General features: G+C 44.6%; 1 protein-coding gene across 7 annotated transcripts in view; it reads left to right on the top strand.

Annotated features, from left to right (window-relative positions):
• znf385a (zinc finger protein 385A) overlaps positions 1-20,257 on the top strand; it is a 97,695-nt gene extending 77,438 nt beyond the window's left edge. For all 7 annotated transcript variants that reach the window (XM_014135854.2, XM_014135851.2, XM_014135852.2 and 4 more), the window contains 4 exons: positions 10,499-10,861; positions 14,118-14,302; positions 14,747-14,839; positions 15,481-20,257. In XM_014135854.2, the coding sequence (XP_013991329.1) occupies positions 10,499-10,861; positions 14,118-14,302; positions 14,747-14,839; positions 15,481-15,750 (911 nt within the window). In that variant the 3' untranslated portion in view covers positions 15,751-20,257. The remainder of the gene's footprint in view (positions 1-10,498; positions 10,862-14,117; positions 14,303-14,746; positions 14,840-15,480) is intronic.
• The last annotated feature ends 4,107 nt before the right edge of the window (positions 20,258-24,364 follow it).

Here is a 24,364-nt window from a genome sequence, read left to right as displayed (position 1 = left end):
CTTTTGTTGATTAAGACATGTAGTTAGCTAGCTAGGTAAACAATGAACCATAATCCCAACTCTTGACGTTACTACCCTGCATGAATCTGCAGGTAGCTAACCAACCAGGTTCAATGTTAGCTAGCTAACATTAGGCTATAACTAGTGGCTAAGAGATACGAATTATAAGATCATACACGTAACATTAGCTAGCGAGCCAGCCAGCTAACATTAGCTAGCGAACAGTACACTTTAACTTCAAATGAAACAACTTTCTGTCAAAATTACAAATGTGTAATATCTAAAAATGTAGCTAGGTAGACTATCTTACCCGTATACATCATGGATGGGCGAGTCTCCTCTCTGATGCCATGGTTGCCTTTAGTTTGAAGATGTAATCCGGAGACAGGTGTTTTCTACATCTCCTGAGCTTTCATACTCGAGTTCACCAGAAAGTGGAGAGCATGCATGTAACGTTAGCTAGCAAGCCAGTTAGCTAGCATTAGCTAGCTAAAAGTACACTTTAACTTGACATTAGGTTTATGCTGTTTTACTACTCAATACATTTTATAGAAAGCCGCGTTAGACAGGTTTACCTAGACATACTGACTAGCTCAAATAGACAGAAGCGTGCTTTATGGCAGACCAATCCAAGCTCATCTCTCGGCATGTCCAGCCCACTCATTATCTCAGCCAATCATAGCTAGCGGAAAAGTTGCAATCTTTTTCTGTAGCTAGACCAACTAGGTGAATAATTTAACAATTTTATTTGTATTTACAGCATACAAGTTTGTTATTAAGGCACATGAAATTTCACATGTTCGATAAGGTATTTCTGCCAAAAAACACATTTTGATAAAAAAAATATGTTTTTTTTGTAAGCAGGAATCAGGATGATAGAGTTAGGGTCAGATTTGCCAAATGGAGGGTGAGGGAGAGTAAAGGTGATCGAAAGTTTTTTCGCATCTAGTTGCACAGGTGGCTTGTTAGTAGAAATGAGGAAAGACTGCATTAAAATCACCTGCCACTCTGAGCATTTTGTTGTTTGCTTATGGCCTTATACAGCTCGTTGAGTGCGGTCTTAGTGCCAGCATCGGTTTGTGGTGGTAAATAGACAGCTACGCAAAATATAGATGAAAACACTCTTGGTAAATAGTGTGGTCTACAGCTTTACATGAGGAAGCTTTAAAAAAATTGCTTTATAAATACATTTGATTTGATTAAAACATGATGTACAAAAAAAGTTAAGATCAGCTAAAAAAACACACAATACAGCACAATTGGTCCGGAGCCCGTAAAAACGGTTACTATTCCCTCCAGCACCATTCTACTACATCCATGTTTTACTATAGTTAGTCATCAATCCATAGGGAAATTAACTGACCACTGTGGGCTGAGGGAGATATGAATAGCTCTCCACAGATATGGAGGAATAACAATCACATAGGCCTTGAAGTATGTTGTTCTGGTCCTTCATGGCTCCTCTTTCTGTGTGGTCGGGTCAAACTCTGACCTTAATTGATGGCTAGAATCTGCTCCTCCCACATTCCCACCAGCACAGCACAGCATCAGCAAAGCACCACAGACTCTGTTTAGGCCCAGATCTCCTCTGTCACTGTTGTCCAGCTGACCCTGAGATGACAATGACAAAATGACCAACACACAGAGAGAAGCTGGACCAAAAACAGACAGAGAAGCAGAAACTCACTAAGGACTTTTTGGGGATTTTTTTTGTCTCTAACTCCATGCAGAGACTAACTCCTTTTTCAAATACCTTAGAAATACATAGTTACTCAGTCACTGCTGTCTCCCTAACCCTGAGATGACAAACACACAGATAAATGCTGGACCAAAATCTCAGCTGCAAGTAGAGACCAAGGACTTAGAAAGGGGAGCTATATCTGGTTATAAATTCTTGCAGAACCTAGCTCCAAGTTAAAATACTTTACAAATGCATCCTTCCTTCCTCCCTTCATTGAAGTAGGCTAACAACTGATCTTGTGATCGGACATGACAGAATTGATGAAAGCTGTATGGTGGAAACCCTTCATCCCAAACACTGTCAGTGAATACTTCAATGAAGGGAAAAAGGAAGGACTCATTTTTATCCGAATTTGAATATGGCCTTTTGAGCAGAGACACACGAGTAACACATTGTGGAAAACCTCTCCTGCCAACCAGCAGGTCGATCTGAGGACAACAGCAGCGTGTATTGTTGGACCTGAAATGGCGGTCTGAGTTCTTTGAGTTCTTTAAAGGAATGTATTGCACTACTAATGCTGTGTTGCCTTCAAAACAATGAAAGGCTTCTACAATGCGTGTCCTGTTAAGTAGCCTGGTCCCAGATCTGTTTGTGCTGACATGGCAACTCCTATGTCAATCCTTTGGTCATTGTCAATTTCACGTGGGGTATTGGCAAGACGGCACAAAGATATCTGGGATAGGGCTACCTATTTAAAGCTTGACCTCAGAGAAACAAACCGGTGAATTTGCAGTTCGCACAATGGCACCATAACGTGGCAGCTTTTCTTGGCCTCTTTAATTCGGACCCCCTTCGGTGTGTTTATAGTTATGGGTCGTGTTTTATTAGGTATTAGAGTGTGATTTGTCACACAGTCAAAATAAACTGTGGGGTCTGGGAGGAGGTAGAGGGTGCTAAGGGAGGGAGGGAGAGAGCGCGCGAGAGAGACGGCTTAGCTGTCGGACGACATCTATTGGTATGGAAAGATCACAGCTGACATCAGTTTAATCAGTCTAATCTAATGTAATTCAGTGTTGTTGTCAGATTATTGGAGTGACAGGTTGGTTGTTAGGGATAGAGGGCAAGGTGGAGGGTGTTGCTGTTTTTCTCTTCCTCTCCTTCTCTCGCTCTCTGTCGCTGGGAAGCCAGTCTCTCGCTCTCTTTCTGCCTGTCTTTCTCACTCTCGCTCTCTCTTTCTGCCTCAGTCTCTGCCATACTCTCTGGTCCCGAGTTGCTCAGTTGGTAGAGCATGTTGCCTGCAATGCCAGGGCTGTGGGTTTGATTCCCATGGGGGACCAGTACAGAGGGGGAAAGAAGTATGAAGTGTATGCAGTCACTACCGTAAGTCTCACTGGATAAGAGCGTCTGCTAAATGACTCAAATGTAAATACTCCTCTCTCTCTTTCGGCCTCAGTCTCTGCCCATCTCTCTCTCTCCACCCGGGACTTTCCATTCCCTCACTCTGTCCATCTCCGTCCCTCCCTGAATCAAACACTTCGTAATGAAATAACTGGGGCATATTCTGAATCTGGTGTTGGCATTTGAAAAAGGTTGTACTGACCATTATTTCCTCAGGGAAACACAGAGAAGGTGTCATTAAACAAAGCTGAAACAATAACATAGAAACTGATAAAGGACAGGGACCAACAGGCATCATACGGTGTTATAACTCCTAACTGAAGGGCTCTGCCTTTCTTCTTCCTTAGCTTGTTTCATATCTTTCTTGTGGCTTTGTTTCCACTCTACTGAGTCAAACGGAGCCGAGCCAAACTGAGCTGTACTGGACTGGCCTGCATACACATTCCACCATACTTGAAAGGACAATGTGAAAATGAAATATCTCAGCCAACAGTCTGGGTCGCCACAATAGTGAAACATGTTTATGAGGGCAGACTGGCCGTCTCTCTGCCTCACGGGGTGATCTGTAGCCTGCAGTCCTTCAGTGACACGGCCCTCAGCCCAGTCATATCAGAACTCCTAATTGAGAGTGATGGGCTTAACATTCTGATGTGGCTGCCTTTCTTCATCCCAAGGGGTGTTTTCATATCTCTCTTGTGACTTTAACCCACCACTAGGACCATGAGACATCATATGGTGTCATGACGGAAGGACTGGACATTCTGAAGGGGTCTAATGGGTGTTTATTTCTCTCTCTTGTGGCTAGGTTTCCACTGACCACATAGCTCTAAAGGGGACTAAAACCAAACCAGGCTGTACTGATCTGGCCTGGTTATGCACCCACCATGGTTTCTAGAACTGCGGGTCAGCACAATACTGCAACAAGGTCTTAAGAGGCCAGTCTGACCGTCTATATAGCCTACAGCCTTGCAGTCACAGAGGTTTCAGCGTCCAACTCCACTCCAGCCTCAATTAACGAGGCTCTGAGAGAATTCCAGAGGGAAGCAGAGCCAAAACAAGCCTACCATGATCTAAATGTGAAAGCAGATACATGTGAAAGAATGCATTTTTCCATCCAAGACTCTTTCTTGACCCTGGAAGCCCAGCCATCTCCCTGAATGTCAGTGAGTGTGTGTGTGTGTGTGTCTCTCTCTCTCTCTCCCTAGCTACGATTGTGTGTGCATGTGTGTATCCCAGTGCACTCAGTGTCTCACAATACCAGTTTCACAACATCAGTTCCATGGAGGGGGACATCCAGGGCCTGTGAGGGCCAGCAGCTGTGGTCCCAGCTGGGGTATGTTGCAGTTGGAGGGGCCCTGTCTGGAGGATGGAGAATGGGTGGGTGGGTCTAGCTGGGCGGTCACTGTGGTTCACTTTGTGGGGTCCATAGGATAACATACACACATGCTACGCAAAGACACACACACACACACACACATAGGCACGTACAAATACACACACATGCACTCGTGTGAAAACACACACACAGACACTGTGGGCTGTGGTCAGGGAGGGTGAGAGGAGAGGAAAATAATTCTCATGCTTGAGCAGAACTTGGCTACTACCATGCAGTTCTGTGTGATGATCGACACAGATTGTTTTACTGTGTAAAGTCTGTTTGTTTGGTCTGTTTTTCAGACGTTACAGTTCCATGTGATGGTCGATGCAGATTGTTTTACTGTGTAAAGTCTGTTCGTTTGGTCTGATTTTCAGACGTTACAGTTCCATGTGATGGTCGATGCAGATTGTTTTACTGTGTAAAGTCTGTTCGTTTGGTCTGTTTTTCAGACGTTACAGTTCTATTTCCTCTACTGGGACTTTGAGATATGACTATTGAACCTCAGTTATCAATGAATGTGCAATTTGTTCTATTGAAATATATAATATATTGTTGAAGGTTGAATATCTTCTCTGAGAATTTCATGGAAGTGTGCTAATAATACACATTCCAGTTGAGATATTTGTTTGTGAGATGGATTATATGGGCTTGTTGTTACTGTACTGTACTGAGATCAGTTACTGGCCCTTGGGGGACTGTGAAGGAAAAGCCTGGGGTTGAGTTGTGGTCAGTGGTAGAGGCCAAGGCTAGCTGTTTATAAAGAGAGAGCAGCCGTGGCTCTCCTCCTCCTCCTTCTTCCTCCTTCTCCTCTTGCTCCTACTCCTCTTTCTCATCCACCTCCTTCTTCTCCTCCTCCTTCTTCACCTCACCCTCCTCTGACACCCCTCCCGCCCTCTCTAATGTGGGCCCTAGTAAAGCCACCCGCCAAGCTGCGCCCAGTGTGGTTAAAGTGTGCTTAGTCCACACACCCAAGCTTATTTAAAGAGATGACTTTCATTTGGGGGCTATAGTTACTGCATGCATACTATAGAGTAGTGTTGAATAACAGGAAGTTGATCTGGATCTCATACACTACTCACATAAACTATAGACGGCTACCAATCATTGCAATATCCTAATCTGATGTTGGTTGTAAATCGGAAGAGTTGAACTGTAGTCTATAACTTTTACCCCCCCTACAGCATAAATATTTATTCGCTAGTGTAAGTCGACAGCCCTTCCACCCAGGCAGAGTGACGCTTGGGAGCCTGCGTGCGTATCTGAGTCATAGTTAATACGGAGTCCAGGAGGAGAGGAGAAGGCACCATGCTGCATTATACATGACGCTGAGTGCTCGTTAGAACAGTGTTGGGTTTCTCCATTCATTAATCATTAACGCTAGAATCCTTAGTTGCTACATCCATTTTTGGACTTATAAATGAATGATATACACGAAGTATAGCAAGCATTAGGAGCACCTTCCTCCCCATACTCAACAGTCTGCCGTGTGTATCAGGAATGGTCCACCAGCCAAAGGACATCCAGCCAACTTGACACAATTGTGGGAAGCATTGGAGCCCTACCCTCCCTCACTCCCTTTTGCCCTCAGAGTAGCCTCAATTCGTCGGGGCATGGACTCTGAGCATGGACTCCTGTAACACAGCCAGAGAGGAGAGGGCTGGAGGGGAACCACACACAAGGGGTACACCCGACCTCTGACCCTGTACACAGGTCCCTTATCGCCTCCTGTGAACATAACACCTGACCACTCGAAGGGGGGTGCACCTTATCCCAGCACACCCACCTGGTTACTGGCAGTACCATAACTAGCCAGCACTATGCTCATGTGTTCAAACAGTGTACTGTAGCTACCAAAGAGATCAAATGTTTTATTTCATTAGCTACTTTCTCTGAGTTTGTAACTAACATTTGATGCTTTATTTATTTATATGAAAAACAAATGTGGTATTGGTATGCTTTTTGTCTAGTGTTTTGGCTCATATGTATCGAAGTTATCGTTAGTGAACATTTATTAATTTGTTTTATCCTTCCAGGACAATGGAGCTAGTTTAATACATGGTTTTAAAAGCATTTTTGAATGAGGCAGTAGTCCTCCTTGAGCAACTTTTACTATGTTATTGAAAACACATCTCTTTGGTTCTCCCTCCGCATTAAATTGTAATGACCTTTAAACAAAGGTTACATATTTTTTTTAAATAAGAAAAAAAACAAGGCAGATATACATGTTTTATTTCCCTTAACATAAGCCATCTCTAGCCCTACTTCCTCTTTCCCTATCACTTCTTATCTTGTCTTTTATCCAGCTATTGGCCAATACTCCCTCTCTTTCTTCCATTCCTGTCTGTATTCCCATATAGAGAGCCAGCTACAGGGTGGATTGATTGTACACGTCTGGTATCTTCTAACGCACCAGAGGAGAATGGATGCCTATCTGATTAACCTTCCCTCGTGGTCTCAGCTGTCTAGCCCACACCATCCTCACTCTTTAATCGTCGTGCTGAATAACAGCATTAATATACTAAGGAGAACTTTAAGGCATCTGGTTGTAGTTTGTAGTTGGTGTGTGTGTATGTGGGTGCGTGTGTATGTGGTTGTGTGTGTGGGTGCGTGTGCGCTCGTGTGCACCTGTGTTATTTTCTCTACTGGCCTTTTAAATTGGAGTTATCCATCTGTAATTGGAGTTATCCGTCTGTAATTGGAGTTATCCATCTGTAATTGGAGTTATCCATCTGTAATTGGAGTTATCCATCTGTAATTGGAGTTATCCATCTGTAATTGGAGTTATCCGTCTGTAATTGGAGTTATCCATCTGTAATTGGAGTTATCCATCTGTAATTGGAGTTATCCATCTGTAATTGGAGTTATCCGTCTGTAATTGGAGTTATCCGTCTGTAATTGGAGTTATCCGTCTGTAATTGGAGTTATCCATCTGTAATTGGAGTTATCCATCTGTAATTGGAGTTATCCATCTGTAATTGGAGTTATCCGTCTGTAATTGGAGTTATCCATCTGTAATTGGAGTTATCCGTCTGTAATTGGAGTTATCCATCTGTAATTGGAGTTATCCATCTGTAATTGGAGTTATCCATCTGTAATTGGGAAAAGCCTGATCAATTGAGGATCCGATTCTTTTTTCTGGAGGCTGGGAATCAATGCTGCTGAAACATGTTTGAAACATGAAAAGCTGAGCTGAGTTTGACGGGGGAAACCATAGGAATCAAATTCAATACCCAAAGGGCAATCAAAGACACAAATACATGGGTATTGCAATGCATAAACAAAGACATTCATGTTAAAAGCACTAGTGGAATCCGTTGCATTATATACATTTAGGTTGCATAAATCAATGGGAATGTATTCTGAAACATACCGAATGCTGAGACCGAGTTGAACTCAGTTTCAGGGGGGAACCAACCGTAGGAGTGACTGTGGTGAATAAGCAGGAAGCATATTGAAATGATGCATTGAAATGAAAGTTCTTAACAGCATAGCTCTCCTCCAGCCCATAGAGGATCATGAAATCCCCTATTACGATCTCTCATCCCCTCCTCACTCCTTCTCCCTCCTTCTCTCTTTAGCCTAACATAAACCACATGCAGGACGCTATGGGTTTAACTTCAATACTATTCCATGAGGCATGGTCGGAGGCCAGCGCTCTTCCATCGGCGTGCTGACGTACTGTGATGGTGTGTGTGTGTGTGTGTGTGTGTGTGTGTGTGTGTGTGTGTGTGTGTGTGTGTGTGTGTGTGTGTGTGTGTGTGTGTGTGTGTGTGTGTGTGTGTGTGTGTGTGTGTGTGTGTGTGTGTCGGTGCGAGAGATCTGACAGAAGAGGGTGCAAGGAGTGTGTTTAAGAGCCTGTGTATGCACATATGTGTAGGCACATGTGTGTGGGCGCTTGTGTGTGAGTGTGCACGCGCTTGTTTTACATGTTGTCATTTTCTAGAAAAATGTTATAGGGTAAAGTTTAGCTTTACGATGACACCCTCTCTCCTTCCTCTGCTCTAATGTTGCTAGCGGTTAGAGCGTTGGGCCAGTAATCCAAAGGTCGCTAGTTTTAATACCCGAGCCGACAAGGTCAAAAATCGGTCGAGGTGCCCTTGAGCAAGGCACTTAACTCTCATTTGCTCCAGGGGTGCAGTACTACTATGGCGGACCCTGTAAAACAACACATTTCACTGCACCTATTTATGTGACAACAAAACATTATTTGTATTATTATAATTTTTTTGTGTGAACCCTCTCCTCCCAGCCGTAAACACCACTCACCCATCGCCCCACACACCCCTGACACACCCATCACCCAGCTCTTTGATGCAGCCACGCTTTTTGTTCAAGATTGACTTCGAAATTGGACGTCTATCCATGTCCTGATGTCCAATGCCACTCCGACATGTCCAATGTCACTCCGACATGTCCAATGCCACTCCGACATGTCCAATGCCACTCCGACATGTCCAATGCCACTCCGACATTGCTCGTCCTAATATTTATATATTTCTTAATTCCATTCTTTTACTTTTAGATTTGTGTGTATTGTTGTGAATTGTTAGACACTACTGCATTGTTGGAGCTGGGAACACAAGCACTTCGCTACACAATAAAATTTGATTTGATTTTGATTTGAAGACATCGGAAATCCATTCAAAGATGGCTACTATACAGAGCAGCAGGAACAACCCTCGGTGGCAAAAAAAACGTTTGGAGAAACGTGGATAAGCGTCTAATTCTACAGTGAGACTGTGAGAGCTTGTTGAGGAGGAGGAGGATGAGTAATCCTGAAAAGGAAATTGAGCAGTTAAAGTCAATATTTGTGTTCTTCCCCAAAATAGTCCACTCTAGCCCCTTTAAGTCCGATAATCCCGCAGGGCTTTCTGTCCCGTCCGTGTCCCAACTGAGGGGGGCCTGTGGGGCGGAGGGCAGAACTCTGAATTGCACCCCACCCACCCAAAGTTAGGGGGTCTTTATGGAACACCATCAAGTGCCTTGTCGGGTGAATACCAGAGGCATTGCAGCATGGGAGTGGCTGGCCAGAAGCATGTGTACTAGCTGTACATGTGTGGGAGAGGGAGGGAGGGAGGGAGGGAGGGAGAGAGAGAGAGAGAGAGAGAGAGAGAGAGAGAGAGAGAGAGAGAGAGAGAGAGAGAGAGAGAGAGAGAGAGAGAGAGAGAGAGAGAGAGAGAGAGAGAGAGAGAGAGAGAGAGAGAGAGAGAGAGAGAGAGAGAGCATGGAACCCCTTTTCAAAACACACTTGTGCCACTTTCCCCCTGCTCCGTCTCATTCTCAGCCAACAATAACAGGTGAAAAAACATCAATCCACTGCCAAGGGAGTATCTGTTTCCCATTTCTTTCTCCTCTTCTTTCCTCCGAACCATTTTAATAAGATGAGACCAGAGGTGAGTGCCCTACGGGCCCTGGCCAATAGTAGTGCACTAGAAAGTGAATAGGGTGCCATTTGGGAAGCATAACACATCACTGAGAGGAGAGGAAAACTCGGACACCTCAGAAGACCAAACATTTTGGTTTCTGTTCTGTCTCCAGATATTCATATATTCACTATATATTGTATATGCCATGTGTTTATATACTAGTATATATACTAGTATATATACATAGTTGGTTCTGTCCCGGGTTCCCAGCCTGCTTGGTCAAATCCTCCCTATGGGTTATTGCTGTAGTACAGATTAAAAGGAAGGAACCGTTCACAATTATAAGGTCGTACTGAATACTAAAATACTTCCCTATGGCAAGCCAGTGTTTTTCTTTTGGAATCCTTTACTTTAGTGAGATAAAATGGGGTTTGTGTGATCTTTGAACCAGCCAGTGGGTTGTAGTTGAAGTGGCCTCTGGCTTGGGTTGGGATGTGTTTGGTTATACGTTAAAAGAAAACACTTGAATTTGCTTCACCTCATACACACTTGAACAGCATCGTCGAAGTCTATTGTAAACACGTTATAGTTTCAGTTACATGCTTTACTCTATTTTTGTTTTGTTAACACTGCATTTTATTTGACAATGATTTCCCTTGTGTTTCCTTTTTATAGACGAACCGCGCCCTCTGCCATCACAGTTTAATGGGGGACCTCTGCTGGCCCTGCCTGGGCCCCTACACCCCCTGCCTCCCCTCTCCACCTCTCCCACCACCGACTCCCCCCTTGCCCCCTCTGTGTGTCCCATGCTGACCTCCCCCACCCTCACCCCTCCTCCTCTGCTCCCCCAATCCTCTGACTCTCCCCTGGCTTTTGGCACCACCAACCCAGACCAGAATGGTGGTCCAGTGGCCCCTGTTGCTCCCGGGGCCCCGGCCGGCCCAGAGACAGAAGAGGACAAAGCTAAGAAACTCCTCTACTGCTCACTCTGCAAAGTAGCCGTCAACTCCCTTTCACAGCTGGAGGCTCACAACAAAGGTACGTAAATGTACGTATGGATAGTGACCATCTTCAGGTTACTAATCTCGGAGAGGACACGTGGCAGTCCTCTGAATAGTCAGTACTTAATGGCGAATTCCTTACCAACAGACCTGGGCTAATATAGTGTTTGTTTTCTTTCAAATACTTTGAGAGCTTGAGATTTAGCCTGTGTGGAGTGCCAGATGAAAAAATAAAAGATTTCAACTCAGAACGGCTCTCCTCTACCCATCTGCTTGGCCTGCGTCACCCTCATCAACACCACCATTTTCATTTTATCCCGCACTTAGGGAAAATAAAACCCAAAAGGGGTAAGAGTTTCAAGTTCAAACACAGATGAGGGTGCTTCTATAACAAAAGTATCTTGATGACCAAATAAATCAAAGGTGCTAGACTCCAGCTAAGCATAACCTTTTCAACCACAAGCTTCCTTCCCAAAATGGTTTTACTGTAGTGTCTGATCCAACATGCCCCGAGTAGCATATTTCTCCTCTCTTCCTTCCTGTTTCTACACGTCCTCTATCACCCAGCCAGCGTAGCCTACACGGTCCAGTTACAGTACAAATAACGCCTTGATAATAATTCTATAAAGTTATTGAGTCTCCCACTCAAACATTCATGATGTACCTTGTGATATTGTAAGCGGATGCAGGAGAAAGCTGGTCTCTGTTGCCCCAGGCATTCAGCCTGAATAGGAAGCCGAGAAAGTCCTGTTAATGCTGGTAGATGAGGCCCTCTTAATGCTCCACCACTGGAGGAGTTTCTTTAAGCTTGTAAAACCACAGAGCTGTTATGAGGCCAGACCTGGGTTCAAATAGTATTTGTTTCCTCTCAACTCCATTCGGCCTCAACCTTCCACTCAGTCTCAGTGGCTTTGTTTTTAACCGGGGAAGCAGTTAACTTGCCCTCACTCCCTCGGTGTTCTGATTCATGTCACACATGCACGCACGCACACACACACACACACACACACACACACACACACACACACACACACACCAGTCCCTACATATCCCCATTACCACGCCACAGCAGTAAGGCAGTGTTGTTAAGGGAATGAGAATAGCCTTGGACTACCAGCCAGCCAGACATGATAATACACATCAATGAACAGCTTAATGTAGATTAAGTGTCCACCAATGGAAAAAGAATCACTGATATCATTAGAGTAACCTCCGGAAGGCTTTTTGTAATAGATGTTTGATTGAGCCCCAGGGGCAGGACACAGAGATGAAGGAATTACATTTACATTTACATTTAAGTCATTTAGCAGACGCTCTTATCCAGAGCGACTTACAAATTGGTGCATTCACCTTATAATATCCAGTGGAACAACCACTTTACAATAGTGCATCTAAATCTTTTAAGGGGGGGTTAGAAGGATTACTTTATCCTATCCTAGGTATTCCTTAAAGAGGTGGGGTTTCAGGTGTCAATAATATAAGATAAGAATAAGATAAGATTGCTAGCTGCTAGCTGATCGTGTAACAGAGGGCTCCCTCTCATCTCTTCTTATAGTATGCATGTGCACTCAAGCACTAATTAAGTACGTACATGCAAACTCCCACAGAGATCATTTACGCTACAGATATGAAACAATCAGAGATAAACGTAGACACTCAGACGTGTGTGTGACAGCGACAGTGGCTGCAGTTCAATCTGGGCAGAATAACAACCCAAATCAACACACAAATCAACACAAATAATACTCAAACGTTACAGAGTCCAAAATAAAAAAGACTTGTTGCACAGACAGAGAGACAGACTGTGTGGCTAGCGGTGCGACGGACATTACATACAGAGAGGAGAGATCAAGGTTATGGATGGATGTGTATTCAACCGTAATCATACGTTTATACAATGGTTTCCTTTCTGTGTTTTTGTCTATTTTCATGTTTAGAAACTTCTCCTGTCTGTTTGCGTAGTGCTTTAGTTAATTGTAAACATGAGTCGAGCTCGACTCGCAGAGCACAAGTGAAAAACACCCCGAGGGGGTTCGTCCATTGTCGGCCCAGAATAGAACAAAGGCAGTAACAAAAGTGTACTTTTTTTGTCCACACGTGAAATCAGTCATTCCAGTCATCGCTCCTCCTCCCCGACCTCCCCCACTCCCCATGTTCTCCTGCTGTAACCTCTAACTCACTTCTCAAAGCTCAAAGATTTGGTAGAACAAGTTAAAGGCTGCGCCCCAAATGGCATCCTTTCCCTTATATAGTGCTATACTTTTGACCAGGGCCCATAGGGAATAGGGTGCCATTTGGGACGCACTTAAACCTCTCAGTCAGACAGAGTGCAACCAGACTGCTTGGGGGTTTGGGATTGGGAGAGGAGGGGGGAGGACAGCGGGGGAGGAAGGAGTGGAGGCAGGGGCAGGGGCGGCAGAGGGTAGGACATGACTGGAATTTTTCAGCCAAGAGCAGAACATGCAATTAATTATAGGAACTATTCTGGCACAACGTCGTCAGTGCTGTCTGTCTGTGTAATCCTAACCATTCAAAAAATGTGAACACTCATATTTCTGCTCATGAGAGGCAGCTCTTCCATTCTTTCAAGACCAAATGCAGTTGACCTGGCTACGCACGAGTCGACTTCAATTTATAGATGCTGTTCTAGACATTTGACCCCTGTAAGACATTATTACAACCACCCATATGACCTCTCAGTCAAGCTAACCCTAACCCAGAACATTGAATTAGCTACCCTAAGAGAACAGAGAGATCTAAAGATGTGTTTCCGTTCGGTGCCAACGTCAATGCTAACAATGCAGAGATCCTGAAAAACACCATCTTATGTTACTTCCGTCACTAACCCTTCTGTCGACGACAGCGTTACCTTATCACTGTGGGCCTCTAGTGGCGAATATATTACACTACACCTCCCAGTCCCATTCCACTAACTGAACGTGTGCTGGGTTAGAGATGATGACATACGTTCCAGAGAGTGCATTAGGCTGGCTCTCTCGTTGTCATATTCTCCTTCACCATATGCTGTTCTGTGGTATGAAGGATTCCAGATATACATGGGTGACGAGCTCTGGCAATTGAGATGGGGTTAGCATGAGCCATATAAGAGTTCAGCATAGCGTACATGTTAGTGTTTTGGGGGTGATGTCATCCTGAACTAAAAACGCATTTTTGTGTCTTGACCAATCATTTATGGGATTGTTAGACACCATTTTCTTTAAGTCAATTAAAGAATACGTGTGTGTGTGTGTGTGTGTGTGTGTGTGTGTGTGTGTGTGTGTGTGTGTGTGTAGGTACCAAACACAAAACTATCCTGGAGGCTCGCAGTGGGCTGGGTCCCATTAAGGCGTACCCTCGACTGGGCCCCAAACTCCCGGGGGAGCTGGGAGGGGGGCCGCTGGACCCCAACACTCAGGAACGCACCTTCCACTGTGAGATTTGCAACGTGCGGGTCAACTCCGAACTGCAGCTCAAGCAGGTGAGAGAGATGGAAAGAAAGGGGGGCACATCATACTGCATCTTTTTCTTAATCAACTAACTAGAGAATACTGGTTTTGTTTACCTATCATTTGTACCTTATATATTGCAGTTAGGCTCCTTAGTCCAGAGCTCAGTCAGTTCAAATTCGCTAAACGCTTCCTTGTAAGCTCCACCATTACCCTGATTATACCTATTCAGATCGGCAAACGTTGAAGGGTTAGGGAGTTAAGGAGTAGATTGGGACCGGCTGTTAGAGAATTCAAGAGGTCAGAGTTCAACCCTACCTGTCTGTCTGTCTGGCTGCTGTCTAACACTGCACCCTGTCTTTCTCTCTCTCTCTCTCTCTCTCTCTCTCTCTCTCTCTCTCTCTCTCTCTCTCTCTCTCTCCTAATCTCTCTCTCTCTCTCCCTCTCTCTTTCTCTCTCGCTCTCTCGCTCTGCAGCACATATCTAGTCGAAGGCACCGGGACGGAGTGGCAGGGAAACCCAACCCACTCCTCAGCCGACACAAGAAGCACAGGGGAGCTGACCTCACGGTAACTTTTCACCTCTACGACCACTATCGTGCCAGGGCTAGATCAGATTATCAATCAGCGCGTTTGACTGGATCAGCCTGATCAAGGCTGGGTAGTAATTTGGGACGCGAAGGGGTTGGTAGATCAGTGATTGTGTAAAGTTCAAACTGCAATGTTGTCTATCTCAAACACGCACACAGTTAATTAACAAGAGGAGGTTTGGCTGTCTCCTGAGTAGTCAGTACTTAATGGTAAAGTAGATTCAGAGGAGGCTGCTGGGAGGAGATGTAGGAGGACGGGCTCATTGTAATGGCTGGAATGGAATCAATTGAATGGTACCAAACAAATAAAGACAACGTGTTTGTCTCCGTTCCATTAATTCCATTCCAGCCATTACAATGAGCCCATTCTCCTACAGCTCCTCCCAGCAGCCTCCTCTGAGTAGATTCCTTACCAAAGCGCTGAAGATCCATTTTGTAGCTTGCTGGAAACATAGTTTGATTAGAAACCTCTGTGTTATAAGATCAAAGAGGTTCAAACTGAAATGGAATTTCTATATTTGTTCCCCTGAATCCCTTGTGTTCACCTTCTGCCACTAAACATTGTATCCGTCTCTCCCTCCCTCTCTTTCTCCCTCGCTCTCTGCCTCTCTCTCCCCTCAGTCCTCTCTGACCTTCTCTAAGGATCTCTCCAAATGTTTGGGCGCTGGGCTCTTGCCCAGTCCCCTGGCGGTTGCCGCGGCGATGGCGGCCGCCGCTTCCTCAAACCACCAATTGGCTCAGCTTCGCGCCGCAGCGTCTTCCGTCCACCACCCCTCGCATCACCACCACCACCACCTATTACAGGGCCCGCCTCTCAGCCACGCCATCTTAAGACCCGCCCCCGGACCCATGCGTACCTCCCACGGGCCAATCCTCTTCTCTCCTTACTGACTCCACCCCCCTCCACCTCGGCCAGTCAGGAGCAGCCACTCCAAAAGCACACTGTGAAGAAATAATCAACATAAAACGACAAACAGCAATTGATAAGTTAAACAAATCATCGGTGAACAAATCAAACGTAAAAAAACATCTAGAGGAGTAGAAAAGAAAGGGAAGAGGGCACTCTGTCCTGAAACTCTCCCTCCATCTCATAGACTTGTGACTGCGAGTGATAGACTGATGGAGAGAGAACGAGCGATAGGAGGAGCGATACACAGTATGCATTGGATAGACTCCCCTGTTCATCTCTCACCTCCCCACCTCCCTCTCCCCCACACACTGTGAGCTCCATCACTGCATATAGCGATAGAACAAACTGATGAGACTGATCGCACACACACACACACACACACACACACACACACACACACACACACACACACACACACACACACACACACACACACACACACACACACACACACACACACCCTCCACTGCAGCTAACTATTCCAGTGCAGTGTGTGCTGGGCCACACTACGAGTATGTATGGTTTCCTCATCATTCTGGTCTAACGTGTACTTAATGTACTATTCACCTCCACCTCCTCCTATGCACCTCCAAACCAAGAGAATATTGTTACTATAGTATGCCAGTACAGTAGGCTAGCTGCTTTTCAGTGGTCTTCTTCGCTATTATAAACGTGTGTAGCCATGTATAAGTATAGCAATATTCCACAATACTGTAAATTTCTCCTCCCGCTCTCGGGGGCACAAACGAAACAGGCAACCTTGTTCCTCATTGTGGGTGACCCCTAGGTTCTCTTCCTATTGGTGGACCTATAGGTCCTTGTTAGAGTATTACCGTGGGTGACAACAGGATTGTGATGGTCACGTCTTGATGTGTGAAGTGTGGTGGTGGGGCAGAGGAGAAGAGAACAGGACTGTAAGGGGATTTGTGAAAAAAGGTGCTATCTAGAACCTAAAACGGTTCTTTGGCTGTCCCTGTAGGAGAACTCTTTGAAGAACCCTTTTTGGTTGCACGTAGAACACTTTCCACAGAGGGTTCTACACGGAACCCAAAAGAGTTCCTCTCGAACCAAAAAGGGTTCTCCTATGGGGACAGAGTGTAGGGGGATTATGGGGGAGAGAAAGGAGAGCGGGGTAAGAGAGGAGAAGGGAACAGGACTCTAGGGTACTTGTGGTAGGACTAGGTGAGAGGACGACCAGCGTGGGTCACTGGATATCTGGACCCAGGGGCACTGTGGAGGAGGCGGAGACACGCTGGCGTTTGAAAATAGATTGTAACAACAAAGATGGCTGCGGGGGGGGGGAAGTGTGTCAACCACTATAACGATCACAGCTAAACCTCTCCACCGGATAGGAGAGCGCGAGAACAGAGAGAGAGAGGAGCTAGGGCAGAGGAGGCATGCATTGGTTCATACTGCCCCTTTAACACAGTAACCTGGAACCTTGCCATATACTCTGACTGGTATTGCAGCATCTACTACTCATTGAGACCTTAATGTGAGTCTTAGTCCTCAAAGTACAACCACATGAGAGTCTGTTCTTGTGTGTGTTTGTGTGTGTCCCTGAGAGCGTGTGGAGAGAATGATTTGTGTATCTGCGATAAAGCACAGGATTCCGGATTCCATCCACCTATGCAACCCCCCCCACCCCCATATGAACTCCATACAGTGTTGGTGGTGTGACCAGTGTACAGTATCTCTACGTAGAGTATCTCCCTGTATGTCTCTCTGTCCTTCTCTCTGTGTGGGGCCTGTAGTTCTGGGATCCGGAAGGGTCAGGGTCTTCTCTTATGCATCACTGGATCGACCTGGATCGACCCCCCCTCATCCCCGGAGGGTTGGTTTAAGGCTACATAAGGGCAACAAGGGGACCGCGAACTCCCAAACGATCTCTACCAGATCCCCCGAGAGAGACAAAGCGCGAGAGCGGCACAGCGAGTTGGAGCGAGAGAGAGAGAGAGAGAGAGAGAGAGAGAGAGAGAGAGAGAGAGAGAGAGAGAGAGAGAGAGAGAGAGAAGACACTGAACTTAAGTGACAACCACCCCAGAGCACTAGCACAGCAAGGTCACACATAGTGTATTTAGGACAGGCCTGGGAAACCCTGCCCAGCCCTCTTTATTTTTGACATCCACACCTTCCTGTCTTTAAACGGAAAGCCATGCAATGCTAGGTGTATTATTTTACCATGAGTGATCAATGTTTTGTTCTGTTGTATTTTGGGATGGTTGGTTCATTTTCATAGTTACCTACACAATTATAGTGATGTGCAAATAATAATAAATAAAAAAATACAAAAATTCTATTTATGAGGGAATGGTTGGAGACGGGTGGAAGTGAGAAGGATGGAATATTTAGGAGTTGGTAAGATACCGGATGCAGAGACTGAGACTGTGCTGTCCACCTACAGCAGGCTAACAGAACTGAGAATTAGACGAAGAGAAGCCTGCCCTGCTGAACACTGCTATAGCACTGGGCCGTGTTCACGACGGCCACAAAACTGAGGAAAACTAGCCGAAACAGAGCTGAACAGGGTGATACTACCTGAAGTCGTCCAATAAGAAACGCCTGCGTTCGTTTTCTGTTGCAAAAAGTGCCCTAATGAACACCACCCAAACGGAGATGTACACTGCCCTTCCAGCGAGAAGCAATGTGTTCTAATGTCTTACCTTTGATCGGAGAGTTAACTTGTTGTTATTAAGCGTAAACAATGTGTTGTACACTACAAGGTAATGTACAGTGAACTCTGGGTCCTAGATGTGCTTAAATGCATTTTGTCCTGTTCAGGTCACATGGTCGAGTCACATAGTCAGTGTAAAACTCCTGGTCCTATGAATGGGAAATGTACCTGATAATAGGCCTTTTATGTTCGTCCACAGAGGGGGTGGCCTGCAGAGGGGTACAGTAGAGAAGCCCAATACTAAATGGACCCCTAGACCCTATGCACTTGCAGCGATCTCAGCGGATTGGACACAACAATGCCGTCTAGTCAATCAGTCGGCCAGATTGTGCTACTACCATATTGCGTATCTAATCATCTTAAGATTTTTTTCAAGTGCATAGGTTGAAGGGTCTAGAGGTCGATTTGGGACAGAAGAGGGACAATAAAGAAGCAGTTTAGGGAAGGGCTGTTAATATGAGATGGGTGAAAGAGAGATAATTGGAAAGCAGCCCATCTCTGCTTGGGGAATGGTACATACATGCCAGGTAGCAAACTGGCATTAAAGTTGATCTGACAAGATTTTTTCATTTAGTTTGAACTTTTTGTGTTTTTGTTGCATTGTGTTTCATTTTCGTGTGTGAGAAATAAGGTTGAGTATTGAGTAATAAATCCTGATATGACAGAATATATGATTATATCAATGCCATTATGTAAGAGCTGACTGAGTCAGTTTATCCACCAATGTGCTCTTTTGGTTAACTTGATCTTAATCCTGATCTTAAACTTGATCTTGACTTGGTGGAGATGATTTCATTTGTAGTGAAGTTAAAAAGTGTACTTGGAGTAGTGCTCTTGTTCATGTTGGTGTGTATCATTATGTCTGCATCCCAAATAGTACACTAAGCCCATAGCGCTCTGGTCAAAAGTACTGCACTATATAGGGAATAGGGTGCCATTTCAGATGCACCCTGTGTAATATTGTGTGTGTTGAGACCTGCTCTCCCCACTCCCCACCAATCAGAGACCAGAGAAGCCATGGCTGGAACAGAAGTGGCCTATCACGATACAGGAGACAAACCTTAACCCAGGCAAGGTGGCCGACCACAATAGAGGAGACAAACCTTAACCCGCCCACGCAGGCACAGACGTTATAGATTGTTTCCTGATATAAGGTTGACAAAGCATCAAACATTATTAACAACCATGACCCATCGATCAGTTCAAAGTGTTTGATTCTGTCACTGTTAGATCCATGAAGTAGAAATTCACATATATGTTTATATCGTAGTCACCTCAAATGGTACGTACATCCTCATGTATTAGTCAAACTGTTGAACATATTTTCTGAGCAGGTGTCCTGGTAGCTGTGTGTAGGCTCTTAGCCTTATTCCATCCTTATTAATCACGAGAGGCAGAGAATGCTGCACAAATGGCACCCTATTCACTATGAACTGCCCTGGTCAAAAGTAGTGCACTTTATAGGAAATAGGGTGCCATTTGGAAAACATCCAGAGAAAGATAAAGATGGAGACACTTTGGTGAAACCGTGTCTTGCCAATAAAGTAATTTTTTTGAATTTCATTGTTAGAAGGGACAAGTAAGAGTTTGTATGTCGAATTGTAGCAATACCCAACTCATACTGGCTACTCTTGTTTATTGCAATAACAAAAAAAAGGAACCAATAAAATACATATGTGAGTAAAATATTATAAATGTAATTTTAAACAAAAAATATACTTTATGAAAATGCTATTGGTGTCTGTCGAGAGAAACTAATGGTGAAAAAAAGAAAATCAATGTCAATAAATCAATAAACTGAAGAAGGAAACCTCCGCAGCTTCCTTGTGTGAGTCAAAGCAGTCCCCGTGTTCAAAAGACACAAGGCTCAACCTTAACTTAAACTGTTTAAATAGCAAATACTCAGCGGGAGATACATACCTTTGGGCCAGGGTCAAACGTATTGCAATATACAGCACAGAAAAATAATGTATGAAATGAAATGAAATGTATGCATTCACTACTGTAAGTCGCTCTGGATAAGAGCGTCTGCTAAATGACTAAAAATGTAAAAATGTAAAAAAAATATAGGGCCAGATATAGTATATTACATTTACATTACATTTAAGTCATTTAGCAGACGCTCTTATCCAGAGCGACTTACAAAATGGTGCATTCACCTTATGATATCCAGTGGAACAACCACTTTACAATAGTGCATCTAAATCTTTTAAGGGGGGGGGGTTAGAAGGATTACTTTATCCTATCCTAGGTAGTCCTTAAAGAGGTGGGGTTTCAGGTGTCTCCGGAAGGTGGTGATTGACTCCGCTGTCCTGGCGTCGTGACGGAGCTTGTTCCACCATTGGGGTGCCAGAGCAGCGAACAGTTTTGACTGGGCTGAGCGGGAACTGTGCTTCCTCAGAGGTAGGGGGGCCAGCAGGCCAGTGGTGGATGAACGCAGTGCCCTTGTTTGGGTGTAGGGCCTGATCAGAGCCTGAAGGTATGGAGGTGCCGTTCCCTTCACAGCTCCGTAGGCAATCACCATGGTCTTGTAGCGGATGCGAGCTTCAACTGGAAGCCAGTGGAGAGAGCGGAGGAGCGGGGTGACGTGAGAGAACTTGGGAAGGTTGAACACCAGACGGGCTGCGGCGTTCTGGATGAGTTGTAGGGGTTTAATGGCACAGGCAGGGAGCCCAGCCAACAGCGAGTTGCAGTAATCCAGACGGGGAGATGACAAGTGCCTGGATTAGGACCTGCGCCGCTTCCTGTGTGAGGCAGGGTCGTACTCTGCGAATGTTGTAGAGCATGAACCTACAGGATCGGGTCACCGCCTTGATGTTAGTGGAGAACGACAGGGTGTTGTCCAGGATCACGCCAAGGTTCTTAGCACTCTGGGCGGAGGACACAAGGGAGTTGTCAACCGTGATGGCGAGATCATGGAACGGGCAGTCCTTCCCCAGGAGGAAGAGCAGCTCCGTCTTGCCGAGGTTCAGCTTGAGCTGGTGATCCGTCATCCACACTGATATGTCTGACAGACATGCAGAGATGCGATTCGCCGCCTGGTTATCAGAAGGGGGAAAGGAGAAGATTAATTGTGTGTCGTCTGCATAGCAATGATAGGAGAGACCATGTGAGGATATGACAGAGCCAAGTGACTTGGTGTATAGCGAGAATATATCAATATATCAGGCATGATATACAATGAATGTCATCACATGTAATTGACCAGCTCACCAGCACTGTAATTATACCCTTAATGCATGTCGGCTCCTCTATTTCATCATCAATAGAGCCATATATTTAGATATAAATAAAAATATGTCTCTGATCATCACATCAGATATCAAATGATGAAATTCTAGAAGCCCAATTCCTATGGATTCTGGAATGGCGAAACATTCTATCTAGTCTAGAGCAGAACTTTCTGTCGCTGAATGTCCCAGCCTTCTCAGAATGGATGGCTTCATTTTTATTTTATTTTTTATTTAACTAGGCAAGTCAGTTAAGAACAAATTCTTATTTACAATGGCGGCCTACCAAAAGGCCTCCTGCGGGGGGCTGGGATTGAAAAAAATAATAATATATATATATATAAATAAAATATATATATATATATATATAAATATAGGACAAAACACACATCATGACAAGAGAGACAACACAACACTACATAAAGAAATACTTAAGACAACAACATAGCATGGCATCAACACATGACAACACAGCATGGTAGCAACACAACATAACAACAACATGGTAGCAGCACAAAACATGGTACAATCATTATTGGGCACAGACAACATCACAAAGGGCAAGAAAGTAGAGACAACAATACATCACACAAAGCAGTCACAACTGTCAGTAAGAGTGTCCATGATTGAGTCTTTGAATGAACAGATGGAGATAAAACTGTCCAGTTTGAGTGTTTTTTGCAGCTCGTTCCAGTCGTTAGCTGCAGCGAACTGAAAAGAGGAGCGACCCAGGGATGTGTGTGCTTTCGATACCTTTAACAGAATGTGACTGGCAGAACGGGTGTTTTATGTAGAGGATGAGGGCTGCAGTAGATATCTCACATAGGGGTGAGTGAGGCCTAAGAGGGTTTTATAAATAAGCATCAACCAGTGGGTCTTGCAACAGGTATACAGAGATGACCAGTTTACAGAGGAGTATAGAGTGCAGTGATGTGTCCTATAAGGAGCATTGGTGGCAAATATGATGGCCGAATGGTAAAGAACACCTAGCCACTCGAGAGCACCCTTACCTGCCGATCTATAAATTATGTCTCCGTAATCTAGCATGGGTAGGATGGTCATCTGAATCAGGGTTAGTTTGGCAGCTGTGATGAAAGAGGAGCGATTACGATAGAGGAAACCAAGTCTAGATTTAACTTGAACCTGCAGCTTTGATATGGGCTGAGAGAAGGACAGTGTACCATCTAGCCATACTCCCAAGTACTTGTATGAGGTGACTAACTCAAGCTCTTAACCCTCAGAGGTAGTAATCACACCTGTGGGGAGAGGGGCATTCTTCTTACCAAACCACATGACCTTTGTTTTGGAGGTGTTCAGAACAAGGATAAGGGTAGAGAAAGCTTGTTGGACACTGAGAAAGCTTTGTTGTAGAGCATTTAACACAAAACCCGGGGAGGGGCCAGCTGAGTATAAGACTGTATCATCCGCATATAAATGGATGAAAGAGCTTCCTACTGCCTGAGCTATGTTGTTGACATGCCAGAGGATTTGTAGTTCTCACAGTGGGCCTCAAGCCTGCTTATATAGACGGATACTGTAGCTTGGCTGCTGATCACAAGCAGGACGAACAGCTGGTGCCCTAGACTCAGTTGTCTGATGTAGAGCCACCATCGCACCACTAGATGGAGCCAGTGTTATGTACTATTCAAGCACCATAGCAACATTACTGGGTCTTCTGTAGTTCACTTGGTAGAGCATGGCACTTGTAACGCAAGTATAGTGGGTTTGACCCCGGGACCACCCATATGTAAAAATGTATGCACGCATTAAGTAAATCTGATTTGCCTTTTAGATCGCAATGACTATATGGACAGGGAGGACCTGATCCCGAGATCAGCACTCCTACTCTGAGATGATGTACAGACCCAGATGAAGACATGCCTTGATGGTCATTAATGTGACCATTATGTTGACAGAAAGCAGATGGTCACTAGCCACTCTGTCTTTATAACCAGGGTATTGGAAGACACCGTAAAACTAAACCAGCGGTACTAATACAGTAGGTACAGTACAGGCCTAAAACATTAACACATCTCTATTGTAAATCTCTACAGTTTATCTATTTCCATCATACTAACAACAACATCCACACACACACACATGCTCGCTCTCTCTCTCTCTCTCTCTCTCTCTCTCTCTCTCTCTCTCTCTCTCTCTCTCTCTCTCTCTCACACACACAAACACACAGCTTGGTCATGTATCTACGCAAGAATTTTTTTTACAATTGCTAACAAGCGTTTACCTATACTTAAGACTTTCAAAACACTAACAGTTGATGGCATTACAAAAACTGCATTACTTTTCATGTTTCAGTTCTACCTGCAGACAATAGACAATAGACAATATGACATCCATTGTTTTTTAGAATTCAGTTTCCTTTTACTGTAAACCACTCTACATTTTTTGATTGAGTGTCGAATAAGTGCATTTTTAGGGCAACATACTATCTAAAAGTGAATGAGTCATTTTTACTTTATAGAATGTAGTGGGAAAAAAATTGTAAGTGACAGAATTGCTGCAGTGAAAGCTTTATTAGCAGCATGAAATTACTGCCAGTGATCAACAAAAAAGGCACAGAAGGGAAAAAGCACAGTCCTGTTCTAATCTATAATCTAATCTATACAATCTTCAGCATTTGGCCACATGTTCTCGTCCACATCACATCTTATGTCGTCTCTCGCTATGCACCTT

Source organism: Salmo salar, chromosome ssa13, assembly GCF_905237065.1.
Source record: "Salmo salar chromosome ssa13, Ssal_v3.1, whole genome shotgun sequence".
NCBI classification, from domain to species: domain Eukaryota; kingdom Metazoa; phylum Chordata; class Actinopteri; order Salmoniformes; family Salmonidae; genus Salmo; species Salmo salar.
The sequence above is the reverse complement of the archived record's forward strand: the minus strand, read 5'-3'. Positions and strand labels throughout refer to the sequence as shown.